Source organism: Pelodiscus sinensis, chromosome 11 (assembly GCF_052426305.1).
Source record: "Pelodiscus sinensis isolate ZL-2025 chromosome 11, ASM5242630v1, whole genome shotgun sequence".
Classification (NCBI taxonomy): domain Eukaryota; kingdom Metazoa; phylum Chordata; order Testudines; family Trionychidae; genus Pelodiscus; species Pelodiscus sinensis.
Window position 1 is genome coordinate 6144521 of NC_143062.1, and position 21461 is coordinate 6165981.

At 49.7% G+C, this 21461-nt stretch overlaps 1 protein-coding gene across 3 annotated transcripts in view; it reads left to right on the forward strand.

Annotated features, from left to right (window-relative positions):
- The window catches only part of FANCD2 (FA complementation group D2), a 93796-nt gene that overhangs the window by 26395 nt on the left and 45940 nt on the right, over positions 1–21461 (forward strand). For all 3 annotated transcript variants that reach the window (XM_075939570.2, XM_075939567.2, XM_075939565.2), the window contains exons 2-13: positions 416–503; positions 2801–2938; positions 4203–4270; positions 5966–6069; positions 8731–8794; positions 9973–10025; positions 11440–11518; positions 12351–12475; positions 13239–13326; positions 14829–14933; positions 19782–19882; positions 20336–20444. In XM_075939570.2, coding sequence (XP_075795685.1) covers positions 437–503; positions 2801–2938; positions 4203–4270; positions 5966–6069; positions 8731–8794; positions 9973–10025; positions 11440–11518; positions 12351–12475; positions 13239–13326; positions 14829–14933; positions 19782–19882; positions 20336–20444 — 1101 coding nt within the window. In that variant the 5' untranslated portion in view covers positions 416–436. The remainder of the gene's footprint in view (positions 1–415; positions 504–2800; positions 2939–4202; positions 4271–5965; positions 6070–8730; positions 8795–9972; positions 10026–11439; positions 11519–12350; positions 12476–13238; positions 13327–14828; positions 14934–19781; positions 19883–20335; positions 20445–21461) is intronic.

The following is a 21461-nucleotide window of genomic DNA, read 5'->3' on the forward strand; positions in this document are numbered from 1 at the left end:
GCAGCTTATTCCGGAAAAGCGGCTGATTTTTCCGGAATAAGTGGCCCAGTGTAGACGCAGCCTAAGTGTATTTGTGGCACCGATAGGTCAAATACGTTCAAAAATGTTTCTTGGCTTGGTTGCTTTTTTATATACTTCCCTTTACACAAAATAAACTGCATTTTAGAAAAAGTAACATGCCATGGATTTATTGGCATGCCCTAACCTCAGTCTGTAGTGAAGAGGTGTTTGTGCAAAGAATAATAATGGTTAATCAGACCTCTCGTTTCCTTTGAATGGGCAGTCTGCATTCCTGGAGCACTTTCCTTCAGTATAGCCTCTTCTCTATTCACTTTACATTTGTTTACAAATGCTAAAGTAAAAATGGATCTCCTTTGCCTAGTTGCTAATTGTTTTTTTTTTAATATTACTGTAGGATACAACAAAGATTGTTGCCATGGTTTCAAAACGAAAATTGTCGAAATCTGATGCTCATGTGGACAGTGTGATTGCAGAGTTACCACGTACGTAGCAAGTGCTTTTCTACTGGAAGTGAAATTCCTTTGGTAGATGGCAACAGCTCACAGGCATTATGTTTACTCGGTTAAACTATCAAATGGGATTTTACATCCCTACTCCCCATTCCTGGGTCCTCTATTTTTCCCTTCATGGCAGGGGTGCTGTGTGTACCTTTAGTTCTCCTTCCGCCATACAAGGATCCACCAATCTCTCCCCACCAGGAATTCTGTGTGCCCCATTCTCCCTCCTCCTGTTTCCACTTTCCCCCTCATCCCAAGGGCTTTGTGCGGCCCCTGTTTCTCCATTCAAGAGTCTCATGTTCTCCCCCCTCATGCTAGTCTCTGTGTACACTCCTTTTCCCCCATGTCCCCCAGTTTGTCTTTCCCACCATACCAGGATCTCCCATTCTCCCTCACAGCAGGAGTTCTGTATTCTCCATGTCCCCTCATTCCAGGGTCATTCATGTCTCTTCTCTGTGGCAGGAGTTCTGTGCTCCCCTTTTCTCCTTCCCCTCATGTCACAACCTTGGTGTGAGCCCTTTTTACTCTCTTTTGCCATGTTCCTCTTACCCAAAGCCACTAGCATGGGGGGAATCCCCCTCTCTCTTCCAGCATCCCTCATTCTCCTCCCCAATGCCAGGGGATGTGTTCATGTCCCTCTTCATTCCCCCTTCCCCAACTACTCTTCTTTCTCTCTGGGAGTCAAGGTAGATGAGGTAATGCTTTCTATTGGACCAATTTCTGTAGGTGAGAGAGACGAGCTTTCCAGCTTACACAAGTCCTGCAGGGTGCCACTGTTATTTTCTGTTGGGAGGACAGGCAGAACTGAGAGAGGGTATTGTTTTGCTGACAGGACAATTGCAGAGGTGCTAAAGAATCAACAGGTGTTTCACATGTCCCCCATTCTGCCTCTCTTGATTCTCCCCCAAATTAATAAGCACTGATGAGTTGGAATTGTTTGGATGTATGGTCAAAAGTGATTGCATCACAGACAGACATGCAGAGAAACCTTCAGCCAATCATTTGTTAATGGTGATAGTGGCTTTAAAGAAAATGTTGGTGTTAAACCAGATGCTTTAGCGCATGAACAGCTCAACAGCTGGGGCCAGTAAGAAATCTAACTCTGCTGCTACTGTTAGGGCCCCATCAAATTCATGGTCCATTTTGGTCAATTTCATGGTCATAGGGTTTTTTAAATGGTACATTTCATTATTTCATATATTTAAATTTCACATTTCATGTTTTTGTAATTTTAGGGGTCCTGACCCGAAAAGGAGCTGTGTGAGGGTTGCAAAGGTATTGTAGGGGGATATTGGCACTGCCGCCTTTCTGCGCGGCTATTGCCAGAGGCTCTGCCTTCAAAACTGGTGACTCAGGGTATGTCTACATTACATTCCTCTTTCGAAAGATCCCAACAGCCTGCCATTTTCGAAATAATCGCATCTAGACCGTGGTTTCACTTTCGAAATAGGGCTTTTTTGAAAGAGCGCCATAACGTGATTATGCAAATGAAGCTCAGGAAATTCAAATCTGCGCTTCATTTGCAATTTCGTTTGTCTGTATTTGCATTCCTCTCTTGAAGGAGCAATGCAATATAGACATACCCTCAGAGCGGTGACTGCTGGCTGGGAGGACAGCGCTACTGCCAGCAGCAGCATAGAAGTAAGGATGGCGTGGTATGGACACCTTTATTTCTGCACTGCTGCTGGCAGAGCAGGCACCTTAGCAGCTGCCACTCTCTGGGTGCCCAGCGCTGAAAGCAGCAGCACAGAAGTAAGGGTGACATGGGTATGGCATTGCCACTATTACTTCTGCTGCTGGCGGGGTGCTGCCTTCAGAGCCAACTACCTGGCCAGCATTGCAACCACCGCTTTTCAGTCGCTCAGCTCCGAAGGCAGTGCAGAAGTAAGGGGTGGCAATACGGTGACACCCCTAAAATAACCATGTGTTCCCCCGCGACTCCCTTTTGGGTCAGGACCCCCAATTTGAGAAACACTGGTCTTTCCCCATGAAATCTGTGTATAGCAAAGGGTAGAAGCACCCAAAAGGCCAGATTTCATGGTCTGTGATGCATTTTGCATGGCTGTGAAGTAAGTAGGGCCCTCACCATGGTAATGCACACCTAGGTGCTTTATAACTTTTTCCTAAGTGTTTGCTATTGACCACTGTCAGAGGCAGCAGCAGAGTGCCTAGAGCATTCATCTGACCCTCAAAGGCAATGCTTCTCTTCATAGAGTATCTTGAGGTATGGCCTCTCATTACTGTAACTGTTAATCCTACAATAACAAGCCTTGCTTTCTCAGAAACAAAGAAGTCTCGAACCTCTTGCCACGAAAAGACCTCTGCCCAAGATGGAGCAGTGGTGAATGATAGTGTCTTTGTACAGCTCCTCAGAACAGCAGGAATTACTCTGAATGCTGGGGAGAGACAGAATGACATAGGTATGGATTTAGCATTTACTGTGTGCTCTGTGTGTGGATGTATATAGCTATCCAGAAAGCAACATTAAAAGTTTAGGGTGGCAGAATAAAGCATTCAACTTAGGAAGTGCCAAAGTTAAAGTCAACCCTAACTCTGTCCTCGTGTGTACTGTTGTATTACATAGTTTCTGTCTTACGCGGTATGCAAGCTGAAGAATGCACAGTGAATTAGGCAGCTGTTCGATCTTTATTTTTATCTCCATTGCTCAGTGAGTAAACCCTTGCTTGCCTGATTTGCTGCACACTGATCAATGCATTACACACAGGCTTCCACTCCGATATACTTGCATGTGCCATGCTGGGAGAATGCTGGAAGATTATATGGGTATGGATACGGATGTGGATGGAATGAGATAAGGCTCTGGAAGTTTGCCCTGACCTTTTCTTTGATTTCCTTATTAACCCAGTACAGAAGTAGGTGAAGTAGGGCTTTTACTTGTAAATGTTACAGGGTTTAGCTGCAAAGGCAGGAGCACTGAAGTAAGAGAGCTTTAGATGGAAATCCTCCCGCTCATGCATAGCTGCCAGCAGTTCCGGGGAAGTGGCTGGATTATTTTCAATCAGCCACTTTGCTGCTGTTCTGGACCAAGCTTTATGGCCACGTGGGGATCCCAATTCACATTTCTCATTCAGCACTGCGTGTCTGGAGCTCTGCAGGCTGCATGTCTACTGGCCAAACACAAGTGAGGTTCTGGGAGAGAGATGCTGCTTCTCCTTAGAGTGTCTGAAACCCTAGAAACGCAGGGTGTGCTTTTGGGGACAAAGCAGTGGGAGATCGCTGGAGGACTGCTGTCGCATCTTTTGGGCTAAGTGGTCTGTTTCAGTAGTATAGGCGCTAGGGGTTTGAGCTGGAGGGGAAGGTGATTAATCATGCTATTCATAAGGACACAAGGAAAACTCTGCTGCTTAGTTTCCCGGTTTGTGTTCTTGAATGGCCTGGCAGACTTGAATGTGTTCTCTGTGCTGACTGCAGAGTTGGGGAGGTTGCACTTTGGTTATTCTCTACATTTAACCAGATCCACTTCGGTTTTGCCATGATGGAGGGAATGTGAGTGTTGGTATCTCTCCGGCTTTACCTGGGCACTCTAGATGAAGTGAACTTGTAAACGCCAGTGGATAGCTGCTTGTAATTTGCACAGCAATGTGTATTTGTTGCTGAAATACTGTGACGTTTGGCTGACTAAAATGTATGCCCCGATCGATTTACTCCTGACTTTCTCCTTAGCTGTGGATCAAGCAACCTTCCGGAAGAGGCTCTGCCAGATCCTGAGGAAGCACCCTTTCTACCCGCATGTACGTAGCAGACACCGCATATTTCAGGAGAAGCCAGTGTTTAAAACCTGTGCACTACCTGGCTGAGTGGCCACTCCCTGTGCTAACAGGATGTTAACATGGGCTAATTGCTGCTGCAAAATGGCAGTGCAGTGTGTGTCAGGAAAAAGAGGCATGCAAATGTAGTCAATTCCAGTAGTGTCCCAAATGGCTCCACCCTCTTCTGCCAACTTCCTGAGAACCACAGGGGACTGCCTTCTCACGCCACCTCTAGCCTAGGAGAGGGCCTTCTCTAGGAGGTGTAAGGCCTGGCACAACCCCCCTCCATCCCGGGTCTCCTCTTTCACACACCGCCCCCCGGCTTTGCACCATCTGCTGGCCCCTTGTGTCTCCCTTCTTCTCACAAGGGGGGGGGCATGTGACCTTTTGCTTGCCCCCGCCCCCGAGGGCCCCACTGAGAACAAATAGTTATAATACTGCTGCTTGTTCTTGGGCCTGCTCTTCTCCGATGCCTTTCCGTCCCCTCTCACTACTCCCCCAAACCGTGCTCCTCTTTTTCCCTTCTCTTCTTGGCTCCCATCACCCCTCGTGGCCTGGCGCTGCATTTTATTGAACTCTCATGTTTGACTCACCAGCCACTAACCGGCCGATTGGAGGCAGTCTGCCCTTGCATCTGTCAAACCTCGCCCAGCTTACATGCTGCCAAAGCGGCCTTCCGCAATTCCGGGAGAAAACACTGCCCGTTTGTCTCTGTTCGTGACCACTGCTCTGCCCTGCTCGGCACCCTCTTCGGGCATGCACTGGTGGGTGGAGAGAACCGAAATCCAAAGGGGGCAAGAGACAAAGGCACATGGCGGGGGAGCAGGGCAGGCTTCACTTTTGAATGGGAAATTGTCAGTTTGCTGTTGTGTAAGTAATTGACCTGGGCGCTGCCAGCAACGGAGTGGCCCCCTTGTGTGAATATGTTCCTATTGCCAGCCTTCTCCCTCCCCCTCCTCTCTTCCAATGTCCACACCCCTGACAGCAAGGCCAGATGTGAAACTCCTGCGCCCGCTTGGTTCCACGTTGCAACTGGTTTTAGACGTGTTGTTTGCTGCACTGGGCACTTGCTCCCAGCTGGGATGCAGCCCTTGGAGTCACAAGCACGTGAGGGGAGTTCGAAGCTGTCACCCTAGAGTGCTTTTGTAGAGGATCTAGCATCTCATTAGCAGGCTGTTTCGATTAGAGTAGGGCAGAACCTTGAATTTACGAACACCGGTCTCACAAACAACCAGTTCTATGAGCCGTCTTTCCAGATAAGGTCACTTTCATTATGCTTTTTTTCCTGAGGAAGGACAAGGCAACATCTCTTCACATTCTGAGGCCTTCATCGCTTTGTAAATAAGCTTTAAGCTTTTCAGTGGCTTAAAGGCCAAGCAGAAAGTGATGCGGTACACCACACTGTGCCAGACATGCAGCAATTTTGAGGTGTTGGGTTTTAACCGCTTTCTTGATTTCATGAACTCCTTAGTCCCCGATTAGTCTGTCAAATTGGGTTTATGCTGTATCACTAAGATGCCCATAGTGTGCTTCCTCTCCAGTTTATCTCTGCCTGTAGCCTGCTGCCCAGTTAGGTGCCCCTTGGCTACCTTAGCACTGAGGTCCCCTTACCCTTCATCCCAGGTGATCAGGGTTCCTACTCGGTCAATGGCTGACTTCTCTTTTTTCCCCCTGCAGGTTGTACAGGAGTTTGTCAGTGGTTTGGAGTCTCACATTAAGGACAGAGACCAGTTCAGGAACTGCCTTCTACCTTGTGCTCCAGTGCGAGGCGAGGGTACAAGGTCAGAGAAAAGGCATTTCTTTCTCCTCACCCCCCAGGAGCTAGTCCGTGCTTGAATAATGCAGAATTGGTTGTGAGGAGAAGGATTTATTCTGTTAAGTCTGCAGCCATAGGTATTGTCATAGATTTTTAAAAGCTCTGTCTTCACTATAAGATAGGAGTTTGGGCCCCCTCTCGTGAATGCAGACTTGCGCTAGCTCTCACTGAGCTAGTGTCAGCATAAATAGCAAGGGTAGTGGGAGTAGAGGTACAGGATAGCCAAGTATGTACCCACCAGTTCCAGGCAGAGTTGTACTCGGCATGGCTAAGCCAGGCCCCTGCTGCCCTTCCACTACTGCTATTTGTACTTCCACTAGCTGAATGAGCGTTAGCACAAGTAGGTGTGCACAGGCAGGGAATCACATCCATAGTGCCTAATCTGGACAGCCAGGGATTCCAAGTCCTCATTCCTCTGTAACCCAGGCCAGGACCTGCCCACAACAGCTCCTTGCGTAGGTATTTTAGAAGAGCATCCAGCCTTGATTGAAAAATTGCCGGTGATGGAGAATTCACCACGACCCTTGGTAATTGGCTCCAATGGATAATGATTAGCATGGGTAGTATTCTCCAGTTTGAAAATGTCTAGTTTAACTTCCAGCCACTGGATTGCATTGTACTTTGCTAGACTGAGAATATTTGCTCTCCAATATTTGTAAGCCATGCTGGTACTTACAGAATGAGATCAAGTCACCCGTGTTCCCGCTACGGTGTGTGCCTTCGTGGCCACACAGCAGCCCATCAGGCTGCACACTGATGAGCAGAGCCATACAGGCACATAGCCACAGAGGCCAAGAGGGGAGTATGGGGAGGTGGAGAATGGGGGTGGCTGAGGCGCTTGGGGTGTGCAGGACTGTGGCAGGGAGAGCTGCCTTTCCCCTTGTCTTGGCTGGGGTTGCTGCAGCCGGGGAAGAGACGCCCTCGCCTGGCTCCGTGGCTGCAGCACGGAGAGAAGGCTGGGGGAAGTCCTCTCTCCCTGTGTCAGTCCCTGGGCAGTCTGCACCCCAAATCCCACTTCCTCAGCCAGATCCTTGTGCCCTGCAGCCCAGCTCTATGCCCCAGTGCTGAGTGCTCTCCCGTACTCTGAACCTTGCATCCTTGGCCCTAACCCTGGCCCCACACTGCAACCCTCTTCCCCAGCTGTGGGCCCCTCTCAATCCCTTGCCCTCCCCACCACACAAGCACCTCATTCTGCACATGCATGTAAAAAATGAGGAACATTGATCCCTTAACTTTCTCTTTATTAAGCCTAATAGGCTGAGCTCCTGGAGTTTACCATTGTAAGGTGTCGTTTCTAGCCCTTTCTTCGTTCTTGTGGGTTTTCCTGAATTTATGCTCAATGCCAGGACCCATCCCTCATGCAAAGGAAGAGCTAGACAGAGGCAGATGCTTACATAACTGTATGTGAAAGGTGCAGCATCATCGGGTGTGCTAGCTGTCTAGCTGGCGACTTGGGCCACAAGCAATGACTTCTGGAGGTAGTACAGCACCTCTCCTTGGCCCTCCCTTATACTCCAGGCACCGTGGTCAGAGCAGACTGGGGAGTTAGCCGCTGGGGTAACACAGAGGAAAGCAAGCTTCAGAGTTTGACAGAAATCCACAGGACTGGCAGAGATCATCTGCTTAAATAGTGTCTGCAGAAGTGTTTGCTTTGCTTTGGGTTGGGGTGGAGAAGGGCGTGAGGGGTCTGGCTGGGGGTGCAGGTTCTAGGGTGGAGACAGAAATGAGGAGTTTCGGGTGCAAGAGGGTGCTTCGGGCTGAGATCAAGGGATTTGGAGGGCTCTCAGCTAGGATAGGCGATTGGGGCGCAAGGGGGCAAATGCTCTGCCTGGGTTTGGGCTAGCGATGAGGGGTTTGGGGTACAGGAGAGTGCTCTGGGCTGATGTGGAGCTGACGGGGGATCAGGGCTCAATCTGGGGTGCAAAGGGGGGGCAGACTCTGGAGTGGGGATGAGGAGTTTGGGGTGCAGGAGCGTGTGCTGGACTGGGATTGAAGGGTTTGGAGGGTGATCAGGGCGGAAGAAGGAGGTGACATGGGAAAGGCGGGGGTTGGGCACAGGATATTAGGTGGTGCTTATCTGAAACATCCTGGAAGCTCTGTGTGTTTCCCCGTCCGCAGGTGCTGCTCCTGCAGCTGACACTAGCCGCCATTCCCAGCCAGTGGGAGCTGCAGCGCTGGTGCTTGGTGTGGTGGGCAGCGTGTGGAGCCTTGCCTGGGCAAGGCAAACCCTCAACCCCCCCGCCCTTGCTGGAGCACTGGAGCAGGGCAAGCTCCCAGCCTTGCTCCCTGGCGGGTGCTTGAGGATAGATTTAAAGGGCCTGCAGGCCTGCTCCAGTCTAGTGCCTACCTACACTTTGAAAAGGACTCTGCTGTAGAAGGCCTGGAAATGCAGAGTTCTATTTGCTGTGCAGCTAGTGCCCCATGGCCACGCACAGCACAGTCCAGAGTCCGACAGTGTCCACACACACCACCGGCACCCTGACCAGCTCCCCTCTTGGCCTGAGGGAACGGACAGTGCTTTCGCTGCAGATGTCCTTTTTAATCTCTGCTGGACGAAAGCAGCATGCTCGCATCACGCGGGTCCTTAACAAGAACAATCAGGGTGATCCTTTTCTTTTCTTGGCAGAAATTTGGTTCATTCGTACAGTGAAAGCCTTATTAAACTACTTCTTGGAATTGATACCTTACAGGTAAGCTCACTGACGTTCTTCTGTCCAGTTGTGTCTGTTCTGGGGACATTTAATGCTTATGAAAGTAGGGAAGGGTGGAGCTGGTCACCCAGCAGACAAGTACCATGCACAGATCTGCTGATGCTCCTCCGTCCAGACGAGCTCCCCTGCTGTTCCAGGCCGGAGCTTTAGAACACAGCTCTACTGGTTTAAAGAGGAAGGTCAGAGGAGTGAAGGGTGAGGATAGGGAAAAGAATTGGTGGAGAAAGGCAAGGGAAGAGAATTGATAAGGACATACAGGACTGTCCCAACCTGCATGTTCCAGGCTTCAGCCTTCGCTTTCCAATCTGGGGACCTGCTGAACAATTGTTGTTTCTGTCTTGGGCCCTGTCACTCCAGGCTGGGGAATTGGGGCTGGGCCTGGTGAGAATCCATCTGTGCAACTGCGTGGGAGGAATTTATGGTGTTTTATAGGGATGTGTGTCTGTCCCACTGGAGAAGCAGGGAAGGTTTCTGTGTTTAAAAAAAAAAAAGTCTCCTCTCAAGGTATTTCGATGGCTCCCATTGTCACGGGTTTGAAAGTCTCACAGACCTTCAAGGGATTATCTTTGTGAGAGCTGTAAACAAGCTGCGCCTGACAGACACTTCTGGAAGGAACCCTTGGGAATATTATCTGTCCAATGCCCCAAACCTAGCCAGGTGCTTGCAGGTGCACCCCTCAGTCTTTATTTAGTACTAACATGTACAGTAACTCATGCCCATGTAATAGTTGTTAAATCCCTTAACTACGTGTTCTAGCAAAATGTGTCTCCAAGAATAGATCAATCGTGTCATCAAGTAACAGCCTTGAGTAAGGACTTTGTGGAGCCAGACCACCCAAGGCGATAAAATCCCTCTGGCGCTTCCTAGACTTCAGGAGGGTGCTCATGCTGTACCATCCGTGGTACAATTTTGTAAGTGGGGCAGGCTCCCTCTGTGGTAGCCAGTTCCCTTGCAGCGCGAGGAGGAAGCAGTGTGTTCTGTCTGGGCTCTTAAGAGAATTCCAATGAGCAAACTTTCTTACCTGCGCTTTTGGGTCCCAAAGACTCTGTGTGCATGTAGTGCCTAGGGCAGTGGGCCCAGGGCGGAATGGGGTCTCTGAGCACTAGCACGGTCTAAAAAAGAAAAAGCATCAGCATAATACTTCTTTTCTGTTGTAGCCTGCTGTTATAACACTCTTACTGGAGAAGCTCCCTGAGTTCTTTTTTGACACGTGAGTGCCCTGATACCTTCTGTCTGACCCCAACTGAAACCTTGTCAAGAAAGATGTGGAGAAATTGGAAAGGGTACAGAGATGAGCGACAAGAATGATTAAAGGTTTAGAGAACATGACCTATGAAGCCAGGCTTCATGAACTGGGCTTGTTATTTTGGAAAAAAGAAGATTAAGGGGGGACATGATAGCGGTTTTCAAATATCTAAAAGGGTGTCACAAGGAGGAAGGCGAAAATTTGTTCCTCTTGGTTTCTGAGGACAGGACAAGGAGTAATGGGCTTAAAGTGAAGCAGGGGAGGTTTAGATTGGACATTAGGAAAAAATTCCTAACTGTCAGGGTGGTCAAATATTGGAATAAATTGCCAAGGGAGGTGGTGGAATCTCCCTCTCTGGAGATATTTAAGAACAGGTTAGATAGACATCTGTCAGGGATGGTGTAGACGGAGCTTGATCCTGCCTTGAGGGCGGGGGGCTGGACTCGATGACCTCTCGAGGTCCCTTCCAGTCCTATTATTCTATGATTCTATGAGTGTGATCCCAGGTGTTTGGTTTTAAGCAATGACTACAGTTTAACCCATATGGCCCTATTTACATATCTGGGAAAACACTGTATCTGAAGGAGAGCGAGTACAATGTACTACACAGTGTTCATAGCTCAAGATAATTGGATAGCACATAGTAGAGGACAAGCCTGAAGACGGGGAATGCCCCCGATGGGGTGTGTGAAGTGAGGTCCCTGCCTTGTACTGAAATCTGGAGTGGTTGTAAATGAAACCATGGGGTCCTGCTAATCTGCATTGTCTTGACAAATATTCAGAAGGAAATGCCTTAACTGAGAGGTAACAGGGAGAGGCCCTGCTGCAGTGAGAACTGGTCCAAAACCTCACCTTTTGCATTTTGCACAGTTGCACTTTTTTCTTCCGTTGCCCTTTATTTTGGCCCATACATGATAGTTCTCTGTCTAGCTGAATTTGCCTTGCATGCTTGCATTCAGTCCATGGTCACCACCACAGCATTGCTAGTATTCCTCTCTGCCCCCCTTTCCTCTGCTGAATGCTGCTATTTCAAAGTCTAGCACAGTGTTTCTTAAACTTTTTGAGACCATGGAACACCAAACAATAATACTTTTTTATGCGGAACACCTATGAAAATTTTCTTCAAAAATAAATTGTTGTCAGACCAAAAAAAAAAAAGACAAAAACAAAGACGAGGTGGCGGCACACCTGCGAGTTATTCACAGAACACCAGTGTTCCGCGGAACATAGTTTAAGAAATACTGGTCTAGCACAATGGTGGGGTACCATGTATCACGGCAGTGATGAAGCTGGATTAAAATGGACAGCTGTTCTGCCTTGTGTCAGCGTTGGCTTTTCTAACCATCTGATCTGTACTCTTCTTGTGCTGATGTTTCAGGGTGGGCACCTTTGGGACCAATTTCCCCCGGCTTATTGTCAATCAGTTTAAATGGCTTGACAGAATACTTGACAGCAAGGTAAGTACCAATGGTGCACTCAGCAACGTGTTTTCTCCATTCAGGTCTTTGAAAGTCCTCCGAGGGGATGGGATGACCATTTTGCTTCTAGGGGACAGCAAGCGCATACATTACTCACGGGCACTGGAGGGTCAAGCAACCAAAGCTTTGTGAAGACCTACGGAAACATACAGTCCTTTTAAAATACTGTAGTCAGCCCATTTATGACAATGACTATTATGAACCTTAGGGCTTAATATGTGGGCTGACAGGAATGTTGAAAACAACAAGTAGAAATGTTCATGTTCATGTTGAAGTGGAAGAGCAAGTGTGCCTACAACAGCAAAGGCCCATAGGAGGAGCTAGGGTAGGGATGGACAAACTTTTTGGCCTGCGGGTCACATCTCAAGTTGGAAATCGTATGACAGGCTCTGAATGCTCGCAAAATTGGAGGGGGGGTGAGCTCCCAGAAGCAGTGGCATCCCCCCTTCCAGTTCTGACTCCTACATAGAGGCCTGGAGAGGCAGCTCGGTGTGCTGCCCTGTCTGTGCAGGTGCAGCCCTCAGCTCCTGCGGTTCTGGGAGCTGCTTGAGGTAAGCACCTCTGGCTGCTTCAACGAGTAGGAGCTGGAGGAAGGACATCCTGCTGTACACACTGAGCCAGGCCACCCGACCCCACTCCTGGCAGGAGCTTAATGGCTGAATTAAAAGGTCTGTGGCCCAAAGGCTGTATTTTGCCCACCCCAATCTAGGGACTAAAGGGACTAGACATTGTCATCATTGCTGTGAAAATGTGCTGGGCTTTTGGTGGTGGTGATGCCATTGTCATATCCCAACTGTTTCCTCGCCTGCAGGATCTTGTCATGAAATTAATGCAGATGGTTAGCATTTCTCCGGCACCAATCCAGCATGATATTATCACCAGCTTGCCCGAGATCCTGGAGGATTCCCAGCAAAGTGAAGTGGCCAGAGAGGTTAGGTAAGGCTGACACTCCTGCTGTCTCTTGACCCTGTCTGCACATGTGTGCTTTGCTCCCAGCCGCACAGTGCTCCAGAAGTGAGAGAGATCTTGATCCACGTGTGAACTGCTCTTTGTTTTGCACTTTCCATTTTGGTATAGGACATCCATTTTGTTGTAGGGCCTGAGTATATGTCTAACCTTGTCAGCATTGGGGAAGGGTTTCCAGGGCTCAGACACACATCTCTGTTCTCCCTTCTGTGGGGTCAGAGTTAGCCCCCTAGATCGAGCACCGTGGTTAACAATGGAGCAGCATTTATTCTGTCTGAGGAAAGCCAGGACTAGACCCAGGTTAGGCTCTCTGGCAGGAGTTACACGACTCCCTTGCCCCGATAGAGCACCCCCAGGCCTGGCTAGACACATGCCCAGACTCCCTGTGCCCATGAATGCAAACCCCACTTGGGTCAGTCCTACCTGTCCATGTGCTTTGATGCTGGGGGTGCTGTGAGCTCAAACTGGGTCTGGTCATGTGTTCTCAGCAGACCTGTTGTCTCCAGCCTGTGTGTCTATGAGCGTCCCCATTTTGCAATCACCTATGCAGTAGCAGGCTCTCCTCCAAGCAGCTCCAAGTCCGTATTCTGAACCGCTGGCGTCTGGTGTCTATTTGTCCCTGTTGCAGAGATTCTGGCATGCGTGGAGAAACTGCTGATGTTTTCGAATTGCATAATTCTGCTAAATAAAAACTCATTATTTATTTGTCTGCATTCTTTTTCTTGCGTCTCAGCCAGCTGTTAAAACGGGACCCTCGCCTAACTGTTCCGATCCTGGATGCCCTCTCCAGTTTGGAGCTTGATGCAGGACTTTTGGCTGAGGTAAGAGATTCTCTCCGAAACAGAAGCCTAAATATTAGAGCTGCTTTGACCATTTCAACCGGCTCCTTTGAGATTGTAAAGTCATTCTGTGCCAGCCAGAGTGGGAAAGGTGGCAGAAATGCCATGCGACTCTGTAAGCCTCTTATGTAAAATTGTTCTTGAGAGAAAGCAGTGTGCTGAGTCAACGGAGAGCCAACTTGAGAGCAAGTCAGTGACCTGAGGGTGACTTGTATGAAGTTTCTATGGCTGGAATGAAATGATGTGTTGACAGAGAATGCGCCACGCTAACCCTCCGCTAGCTACTGTTTATGTCCCAAAACATACGGGCGCATTCCCCTTCTTGTTTTAACCTGTCTGCTGTAAATAGATGTTCTCATTATGCGTGTAAATTTCTAACTCTCGGATGATTATTAAACTTTTGCCTTAGTGATGATATTGTGACACTGAGTTCCACAGATAGATTAGAAAAAGTCCATCTTAAATTTGTTGCCCTGCAATCTCATTGACTGCCCCCTTGATCTTGTATTATGCGAAATGGTAAATAGGAGCACTCAACTTACAAAATAACAAATGGGTCTGAAGATGGTATCGCTCCCCCATGTCTCCTCTGAACTAAGCACTCCCAGCCTTTTCCAGCTGTTGGGCTGGGGCTGTCCTGAGGCATGTCCCTGCGGCCCGTAGGTGGAGGGGCAATCAGGGAAGTTCCACATGCTGCCCCTGCACCTAGGGCTGTCTCTGCAGCTCCCATTGGCTGGGTTCTGTGACCAATGGGAGCTGTGGAGGTGCTGCCTGCAGGGCTGCTTCAGGAACAGCCTAGAGCAAAGACAGGCAGGCAAGGAGCCTGTCTTAGCTCTGCAGCACTGCTGACGGGGAGCTGCCTGAAGTAAACGCTGCCCAGCCGGAGCCCTCACGCCAAACCCTCTCCAAATGCCAACCTTTTGTCCCTAGTACAACGCTATCCCACACCCTAACTCCCTGCCAGATTCCGCACTCCCACCCTGCTCCAAAATACCCTCCCAGAGCCTCCCGTACCATCCCAAGCCGCCTCCCGGACCCCAGCCCCTTGTCCCATCCCAGTCTGCATGCCCAACTAGAGCTGGCATCCCCTCAACCCCACCCCAGTCCTGAGCCCCCCTTGCACTCCAAACCCCTTGGCTCCAGCCAGGAGCTGCCTCCTGCCCTCAAACCCCTTGTCCAAAGCCTCACCTCAGAGCCCGTACCCCCAGTCGGTGCTTGCGCCTCAGCCCTCTACCCCAGCCTGGAACTCCACCCCACACTCCTCATTTCTGGCCCCAGCCCAAGCCTCCATCCCTCATCCCTGCCCATGGGGCTGTGTGGGGACCCTGACTAATTTTTTTGGGGAGGTCAGTGTCCCCTGGTAGAAAAACGGTTCCCCATTCCTGATTGCATGGTCCCAAAGGGTGGCTAGTGTTCTGTCATAAACCCTATGCCTCCCTGGCCCTCCAGTCGTACAGATGTCGCAATATCGCTCTTCCCTTTAGGTGCGACAGTCGGCTATGAGCATCGTGCCTGCTGTAAAACTGGAAGATTTGCCTGTAGTAATCAAGTTCATTCTCCATGACATCGAAGCCGTGGCGGCAGTGGAGGTACAGTACTTACTCTGTCTCCGAGAGGAGAAGCACAAATGACCATTCTTGGGAGCACCATGCTGGTGTAACCATCTGGGCAATGTCGTGCAGGGCTAGCTGGGCAGAGGCCAATGCCTGATTCTTCAGGAGAAGGTGAAAATACTTGAGTGACACGGTACATGGCTAGGTACTATCCCTCACGAGCAGGGCTCGACAAATAATGCAATCTACTCACCCGTGGCAAGTAGATTACAACCCGGAAGAGCCAGGTTCGGGCGATCTGCATGCGCAGAGCCGGACAGCGCGGCTGGTGAGCGGGGCTCACTGCAGTTTGACAAGCCCTGCTCACGAGGAATTGATTTCTGACCCCCAGGTCTGATTCACTTTTGCCTCATGCATGAGGGCTGGGATCCCGTCCTATTGCTCAAGCCCCTTTCTTGTTACGATTTTTACATTCTGCAGAAAGTGATGAGTTTGTGACATTCCAGTGTGGTGGACTTACTGCCCTGCATTCCCTGGTCCAGCTCCAGCTCAGCTGGCTGCAAAAGTCTTTCACAAGAAAATTACCTGAGGCAAAACCTTGACAGCAAAAATCTTTCCCTCCAGAGCTGCTCAGGAGAGTTGTTTCCCATCCCTCTTCTACAGCCAGGGAAGGGAAAGTGACTACGGCTCACCCCTTTCCCTCCCATGGCTGATGGCCCCGTCAAATAGTCCCTCTCTATTTCCCCCCTTTGTGGTGAGAACGGGACATTTTTGAGCAGTTCCACCATGGGTTTTGTCTTGATTGGTTGGGTAACTGATTGAGAGGGAAGTCTTGCTCCACCCTACACTGCAAGTCTCTTAGCTCTGGACTCTGAAAGAAACAGTCCCTGGCTGAGGCCATTTCCCCCATGTCTGCCCCTGCTATCACCCAGATCATCATTTGGTTTAGATGGTTTGAAACAGGGCAACCGGAACTCTGTTCCCTCTCAGTCCCCCAGTTCCCCTTTTCAAAGGACCATTCTGATGGGCTGTTGTCCCTGGGATGTAATCTGGGCGCCATTGGAACCATCGTACCCCCTAACAGTTCAGCTAGCATGACTTCTCTCACACTGCTCTCCTGGCCCTGTCATCACCCAACACAACTGCAGGTGGTGCCACACACCCAGCTGAGTTACCTGAGTGTTTTACCCAAGCCACTCAAATGGGCAATGTCCAACTTCCCAGTTTTATACTCCTGCTGGAGTGTAAACCCAGAATTATATGGCCTTGCACTTCCCAGGGATCTGTATGATGCAAGATCACTAATTCCCTTCCCCCACCAATGTGGGGAAGATGTGCAGTAGTTTTTGTTCACCATGCGGAGATTTTCCCGTACATTTCACTCAATGCATGGTTAAGATACAACATAAAACAAGTTTATTTACCACAGAAAGATAGATTGTAAGTAATTATAAGTGATAGCAAACAGATCAAAGCAGACTGCCTAGCAAATAAACAAAAACACAAGTTAAGCCTGTTAGAGAAGAAACAGGTGACCCAGGAGTGGAGGGGTTAATGAACTGCTTTATTGCCCATGCACGTTTACCTTGGACCCCCAACACATCGTTCTGAGTGGCAACAATTTGGCACGGTTACACCCTTTTATCCATTTTAGTATGTTAATTCACACGTCTTTCGCTACTTTCCTTAAAACCTTAGGGTATGTCTACACTACAGCACTAATTCGAACTAACTTAATTCGAATTAGTTAATTCGAACTAAGTTATTCGAACTAGTGCATCTAGACCTAAAAACTAGTTCGAATTAGCATTTTGCTAATTCGAACTGGCATGTCCACATTGAGTGGACCCTGAACTGAGGTTAAGGATGGCCGGAAGCAGTGCCGGCAGGGCATCAGATTAGGACTTAGAGTGTGGAGCTGCTGTCTCAGGCTAGCCAAGGGCTGTGCTTAAAAAGACCCGACCCCCATCCCGGACAGACAGTTCTCGGGTTCCCCGCTCGCTTGTCTAACTCGATGAGGGACAGCAAAGCAGTCCTGGCTTGGAGTGCCCTGAATGCCCACACTCGGCACATCACAGCACTCGGCCATCAGCCCAGCTGCACTTGCTGCAGGCTGCCATCCGGGGGGGGGGTCAATCGGGGGGCTGCAGGAGAGCTTCCACCCCAAGGAGCCCGCAGAGCCACCCCAGTCCTCCCCATCGGGGGCTCGTACCCCATTCCTCCCTCACCTCCTTCCACTTACCCCTCCCTAGCCCCCCTTCCTGATGTACAAAATAAAGGACACGTGTGTTCAAAAATAGAAACTCTCTTTATTCAACAAAACTCGGGGAGACTAGGAAAAGGAGGTGGGAGAGGGGAAGAGTGAGGGTGGGAGAGGGGAGGGCAACTAAAATGATCAGGGGTTTGGAACAGGTCCCATATGAAGAGAGGCTAAAGAGACTGGGACTTCTCAGCTTAGAAAAGAGGAGACTGAGGGGGGATATGATAGAGGTCTATAAAAGCATGAGTGGTGTGGAGAGGGTGCATGAAGAAAAGTTCTTCATTAGTGCCCATAATAGAAGGACTAGAGGACACCAAATGAAATTAATGGGTAGCAGGTTTAAAACTAATAAGCGAAAGTTCTTCTTCACACAGCGCATAGTCAACTGTGGAACTCCTTGCCAAAGAAGGCTGTGAAGGCTAGAACTATAAAAGAGTTTAAAGAGAAGTTAGATAAAGTCATGGAGGTTGGGTCCATGGAGTGCTATTAGCCAAGAGGTAGAAATGGTGTCCCTGGCCTCTGTTTGTGGAAGGCTGGAGATGGATGGCACGAGACAAATGGCTTGGTCATTGTCTTCGGTCCATCCCCTTCAGGTTACCTAGTGTTGGCCGCTGTCGGCAGACATGCTACTGGGCTAGATGGACCTTTGGTCTGACCCAGTACGGTCGTTCTTATGTTTTTATGTTCTAGGCTCAGGGTCAGGGGTCTCACTGGACAACCTTGATTTTCATGCAAACCTGCTCCTGGGTGGCCAGGCTGGCAGCTATCCTGCCCTAGACGGCCACTTTCCTGTGCCTAGTGCGGCGGACGTGGATGAGGTCCACGATGTCTGCACTAGACCAGGGGGGCGCCCGCCTCTTGCGACCCCTGGCAGGCTCCTGGTAGCTGCCAGCCTGGTCCCGGGAAGAGGCGGGTGGCTGGGTGGCAGCGAGTGGCTGGTTCGTGCCTTGCAGGGTCTGCTGGCTGGGTGCTGGCAGGCTTGCACCTGGCATGGGCACCATAGCCAGACCGTGCCTCTTTAAGGGCTCCGGGGCCGGGAGGGGGGCAGACAAGTCTCCCTGGTGGTGCCCAGAGTGGCCACCAGGGCAAGCTGGGGAGGGCTAGCCTCCTACTAGTTTGAATTAAGTGGCTACACAGCCCTTAATTCGAACTACTTAATTCGAACTAGGCGTTAGTCCTCGTGCAATGAGGTTTACCTAGTTCGAATTAAGCGCTCCGCTAGTTCGAATTAAGTTCCAACTAGTGGTTTGTATGTGTAGCGCCTATTAAAGTTAATTCGAACTAACGTCTGTTAGTTCGAATTAACTTTGTAGTGTAGACATACCCTCATTTAGTAATGTTAACTCCCATACAATGAATATTAATGAGCAGGTGATACCCATCCCTGTTTGTTGTTTACTGGTTTTTAGTTGAATCAGCATTACACACTGTCTTGATCAGCAGCTCGCAGGGCGGGGGAAAGAGCTCTGTCCCTGAAAATATTTTTACAGAGCAAGTGAGAAGTCAAAACAAGACACTGTTCAGTCTAACGATCTTTCTAGATGGCAAGGACAAAGGGGCAAAATCTGCTAAAAGGGCAATGCTTGTTGTGGCTGGACCCCTCACCACTATCCCAGACCCGTTAATTGTTACCTATCCCAACAGAGCCTAATATGCTAAACAGAGGGGGTTTGAATGAGCAATCTCTCACTCTGATTGAGGATACAAGCAAGCTGCATCTGCCTTGGGGCTTGGCTTCTTGTTCCCTGTTCCAAGTCCTTTGTCTTCCCGAATTTCTTTCAGGGTGTGAGTTGTGGTGGAGTGACGAAAAATCGTGATGTCACGCCCACCTTAGACAGTGTCCCCATACAGCGGGAACCCTTTGTTTCAAGCTAAATTCCCAGCCCAGTTTGTGGAAAGTACTGGCATCAAAGTGGAGTTTAGTGCTGTAGTCTGGTCACAGGCCCTTGCATGCCTGGCTGAGCCATAGCAGCCATTCCCAGGAAGGCTTACTTGGTGCGGGATAAGCTCCTAAGGCCTACTGTTTGCCCTAAGGGCCCCTTCCCTCAAATAGGCCCTTTACAATCAGCTGTCTAGGCTGGAAGCATCTTGCCTAGTGGGTGTCACCCGGGTGCAGCCACATTTGAAATACAGATACACCATCAATATTCATGACTCCAGACATAAAAATGCTACTTGCACAAAAATAGGATAATCGTATTCAGCAAATTATAACTTTTCCAACAACCCCTGACATGCCACACTTTGTACACAAGCCATTGTAAGTATGTCACCAGGGCTCGACAAATAGTGTAATCTACTCGCCCGTGGCGAGTAGATTACACCCCGGAAGAGCCGGCGCGGAGCGACCTGCACATGTGCAGAACCATGCGGCAGGCGAGCTGGGCTCGCCCCTGCTCGGCGACTCCTGGTTGTAACCATGTCACAATCATACTACTATGATGAATGGGGGGTACAGCGTCACAGCCCATATATCTTGTTACATGCTGTAATATTATCAGTGGGGATCCTACAGAATTTTGTCTGTATTGTTCCTCCACCTTTCTCCTCTGTCCCTCAGATGTGACCTTGACTTGTACAAGTGCTCTAGCAATGTCCCTATCTGTTATGAATGTGCTCTGCAGGTGATTTCTACCCTTCGTGAGAACTTGGATCTGTCGTCATGTGTGTTACCTCCTCAGACACTGTCTTCCCAGAACAAACTCAAAAGCCAGCCACAAACAAGGTATTTGCATTGCATCTGCACGAGCATCGTTTGCCCAGGGTGCTATCTCCTCTGGCATGATCGGTGCTTCGGCCTGTGTCCCTTCCAGCCAGCATCACTGCAACCCCGGGTCTGCTGCCATATCTTGTCTGGATGGCACTCTCCACGGTCTGTCGCACAGCAGGATCTCTTCCAGCCATGCCACCCTGTAGCAGCTGTGCTGGCACACCCATTCCGGCTTGTGCCGCCGCGATTTCATCCTTCACCCCCCAGGCTGGCATTTGCACCACTGTCCCCATTCTCCTGTCACCGCACGATCCCAGGCTGGCACTGTCCTGCCAGCATCCTGGCTATCGCTTGCCTTCCAGTGGGTGGTGCTGCAGCTGCTCCTCGGAGTGCTGAGGTGACCGTTACTTCTCACAACAAGGCCCAGGTAACAGCAGAGCAATTCTGTCCCTCTCTGGTTGTTTGCAGTTCCTCCACCAGCCAAGTGAGCAGTAGCCAGAACTGTGTCAAGCTCCTTTTTGATGTGGTCAAGTTGGCGGTGCGATTTCAGAAAGGCATTTCTGAAGCGTGGATTAAGGTCAGACAGTGTTTTCCAGAGTGTCTGCGGTTTTTAATGTAATTAGAACATTAACTGCAACTTTAGTCACTTGCAAATGCTGTTCTCAGAACTACCGAGTGTTGCGCTTTGATCCGTGCAGGCAGTGGAACGAACCGTTTTCAGTGCTATCCATGCTTTGCACTGTGCAGCTACAGATTGCACGGTGCTCTCAGGCCTGAGTTAGCCGCACAGAGCGAGGACCCCCGGCACGGGGGAAGCCCAACGCTGTGTGTTCACACGAGCACTATTTTGTAAATTTGAGCTTTAGCCATTCTGGGCCTCAGTCTCCTCGTCTGTGAAGTGTGGGAAATGCTTTTGCTGTTAGCTCAGTAACTCTGAGGCTTGCTATTGCTGTTGACTTGCCCAGCAGTGACTGATCCTGCCCGGGGGGCCGAGTTCCATTTGGAATGACAGGCAGGGGCTGGACTTGCTTTCTTCCTCCCAGTTCTTTGTCTATTACTCAGGATCCCCGCTGCTTTCTCAAAGGCAGAAGTTGCTGGAGTGTCCTCAGGCAAGCTGCAACTTTGCACATTATTCAGGTGGGAGGATGTAGGAGTAGAGGGAAAGAGCTGTGACGTGATGTGTTCAGATGCAGGCAGAGATGTTATTCCAGGTCTGTGCAGGAATGAGGGAAACCGAGGAGTCACAGAAGTCTGAGGAAAATATACTGTGCTGCCAGCTCAGGTGCCTTTCCCGTCTCTGCCTGCTGCACCCAGCCATACCAGAGCGTTAGGCGCTCTTTGAGACAGTGAGGAGCATTCGGCTTAACTGGCAGTTTGAATGTTCTGTTTCTCTAGCAGTCTTTTTCCCTCAATAGTGTAGCCACCCATCTGACACCTCCCTCCCCCCACTGGATCACAGTGTCCATGGAGTGGTGGCTAGAAGTTGAGTCTATTTAAGGGACTTGTTCTGTTCCTCAATAAAAACATGATTCTTGCTCTGGAAAAATGTACGAGGGAGGTGAGGGGAGTAGCTTTTATTGAGAGCTCTAGGAGC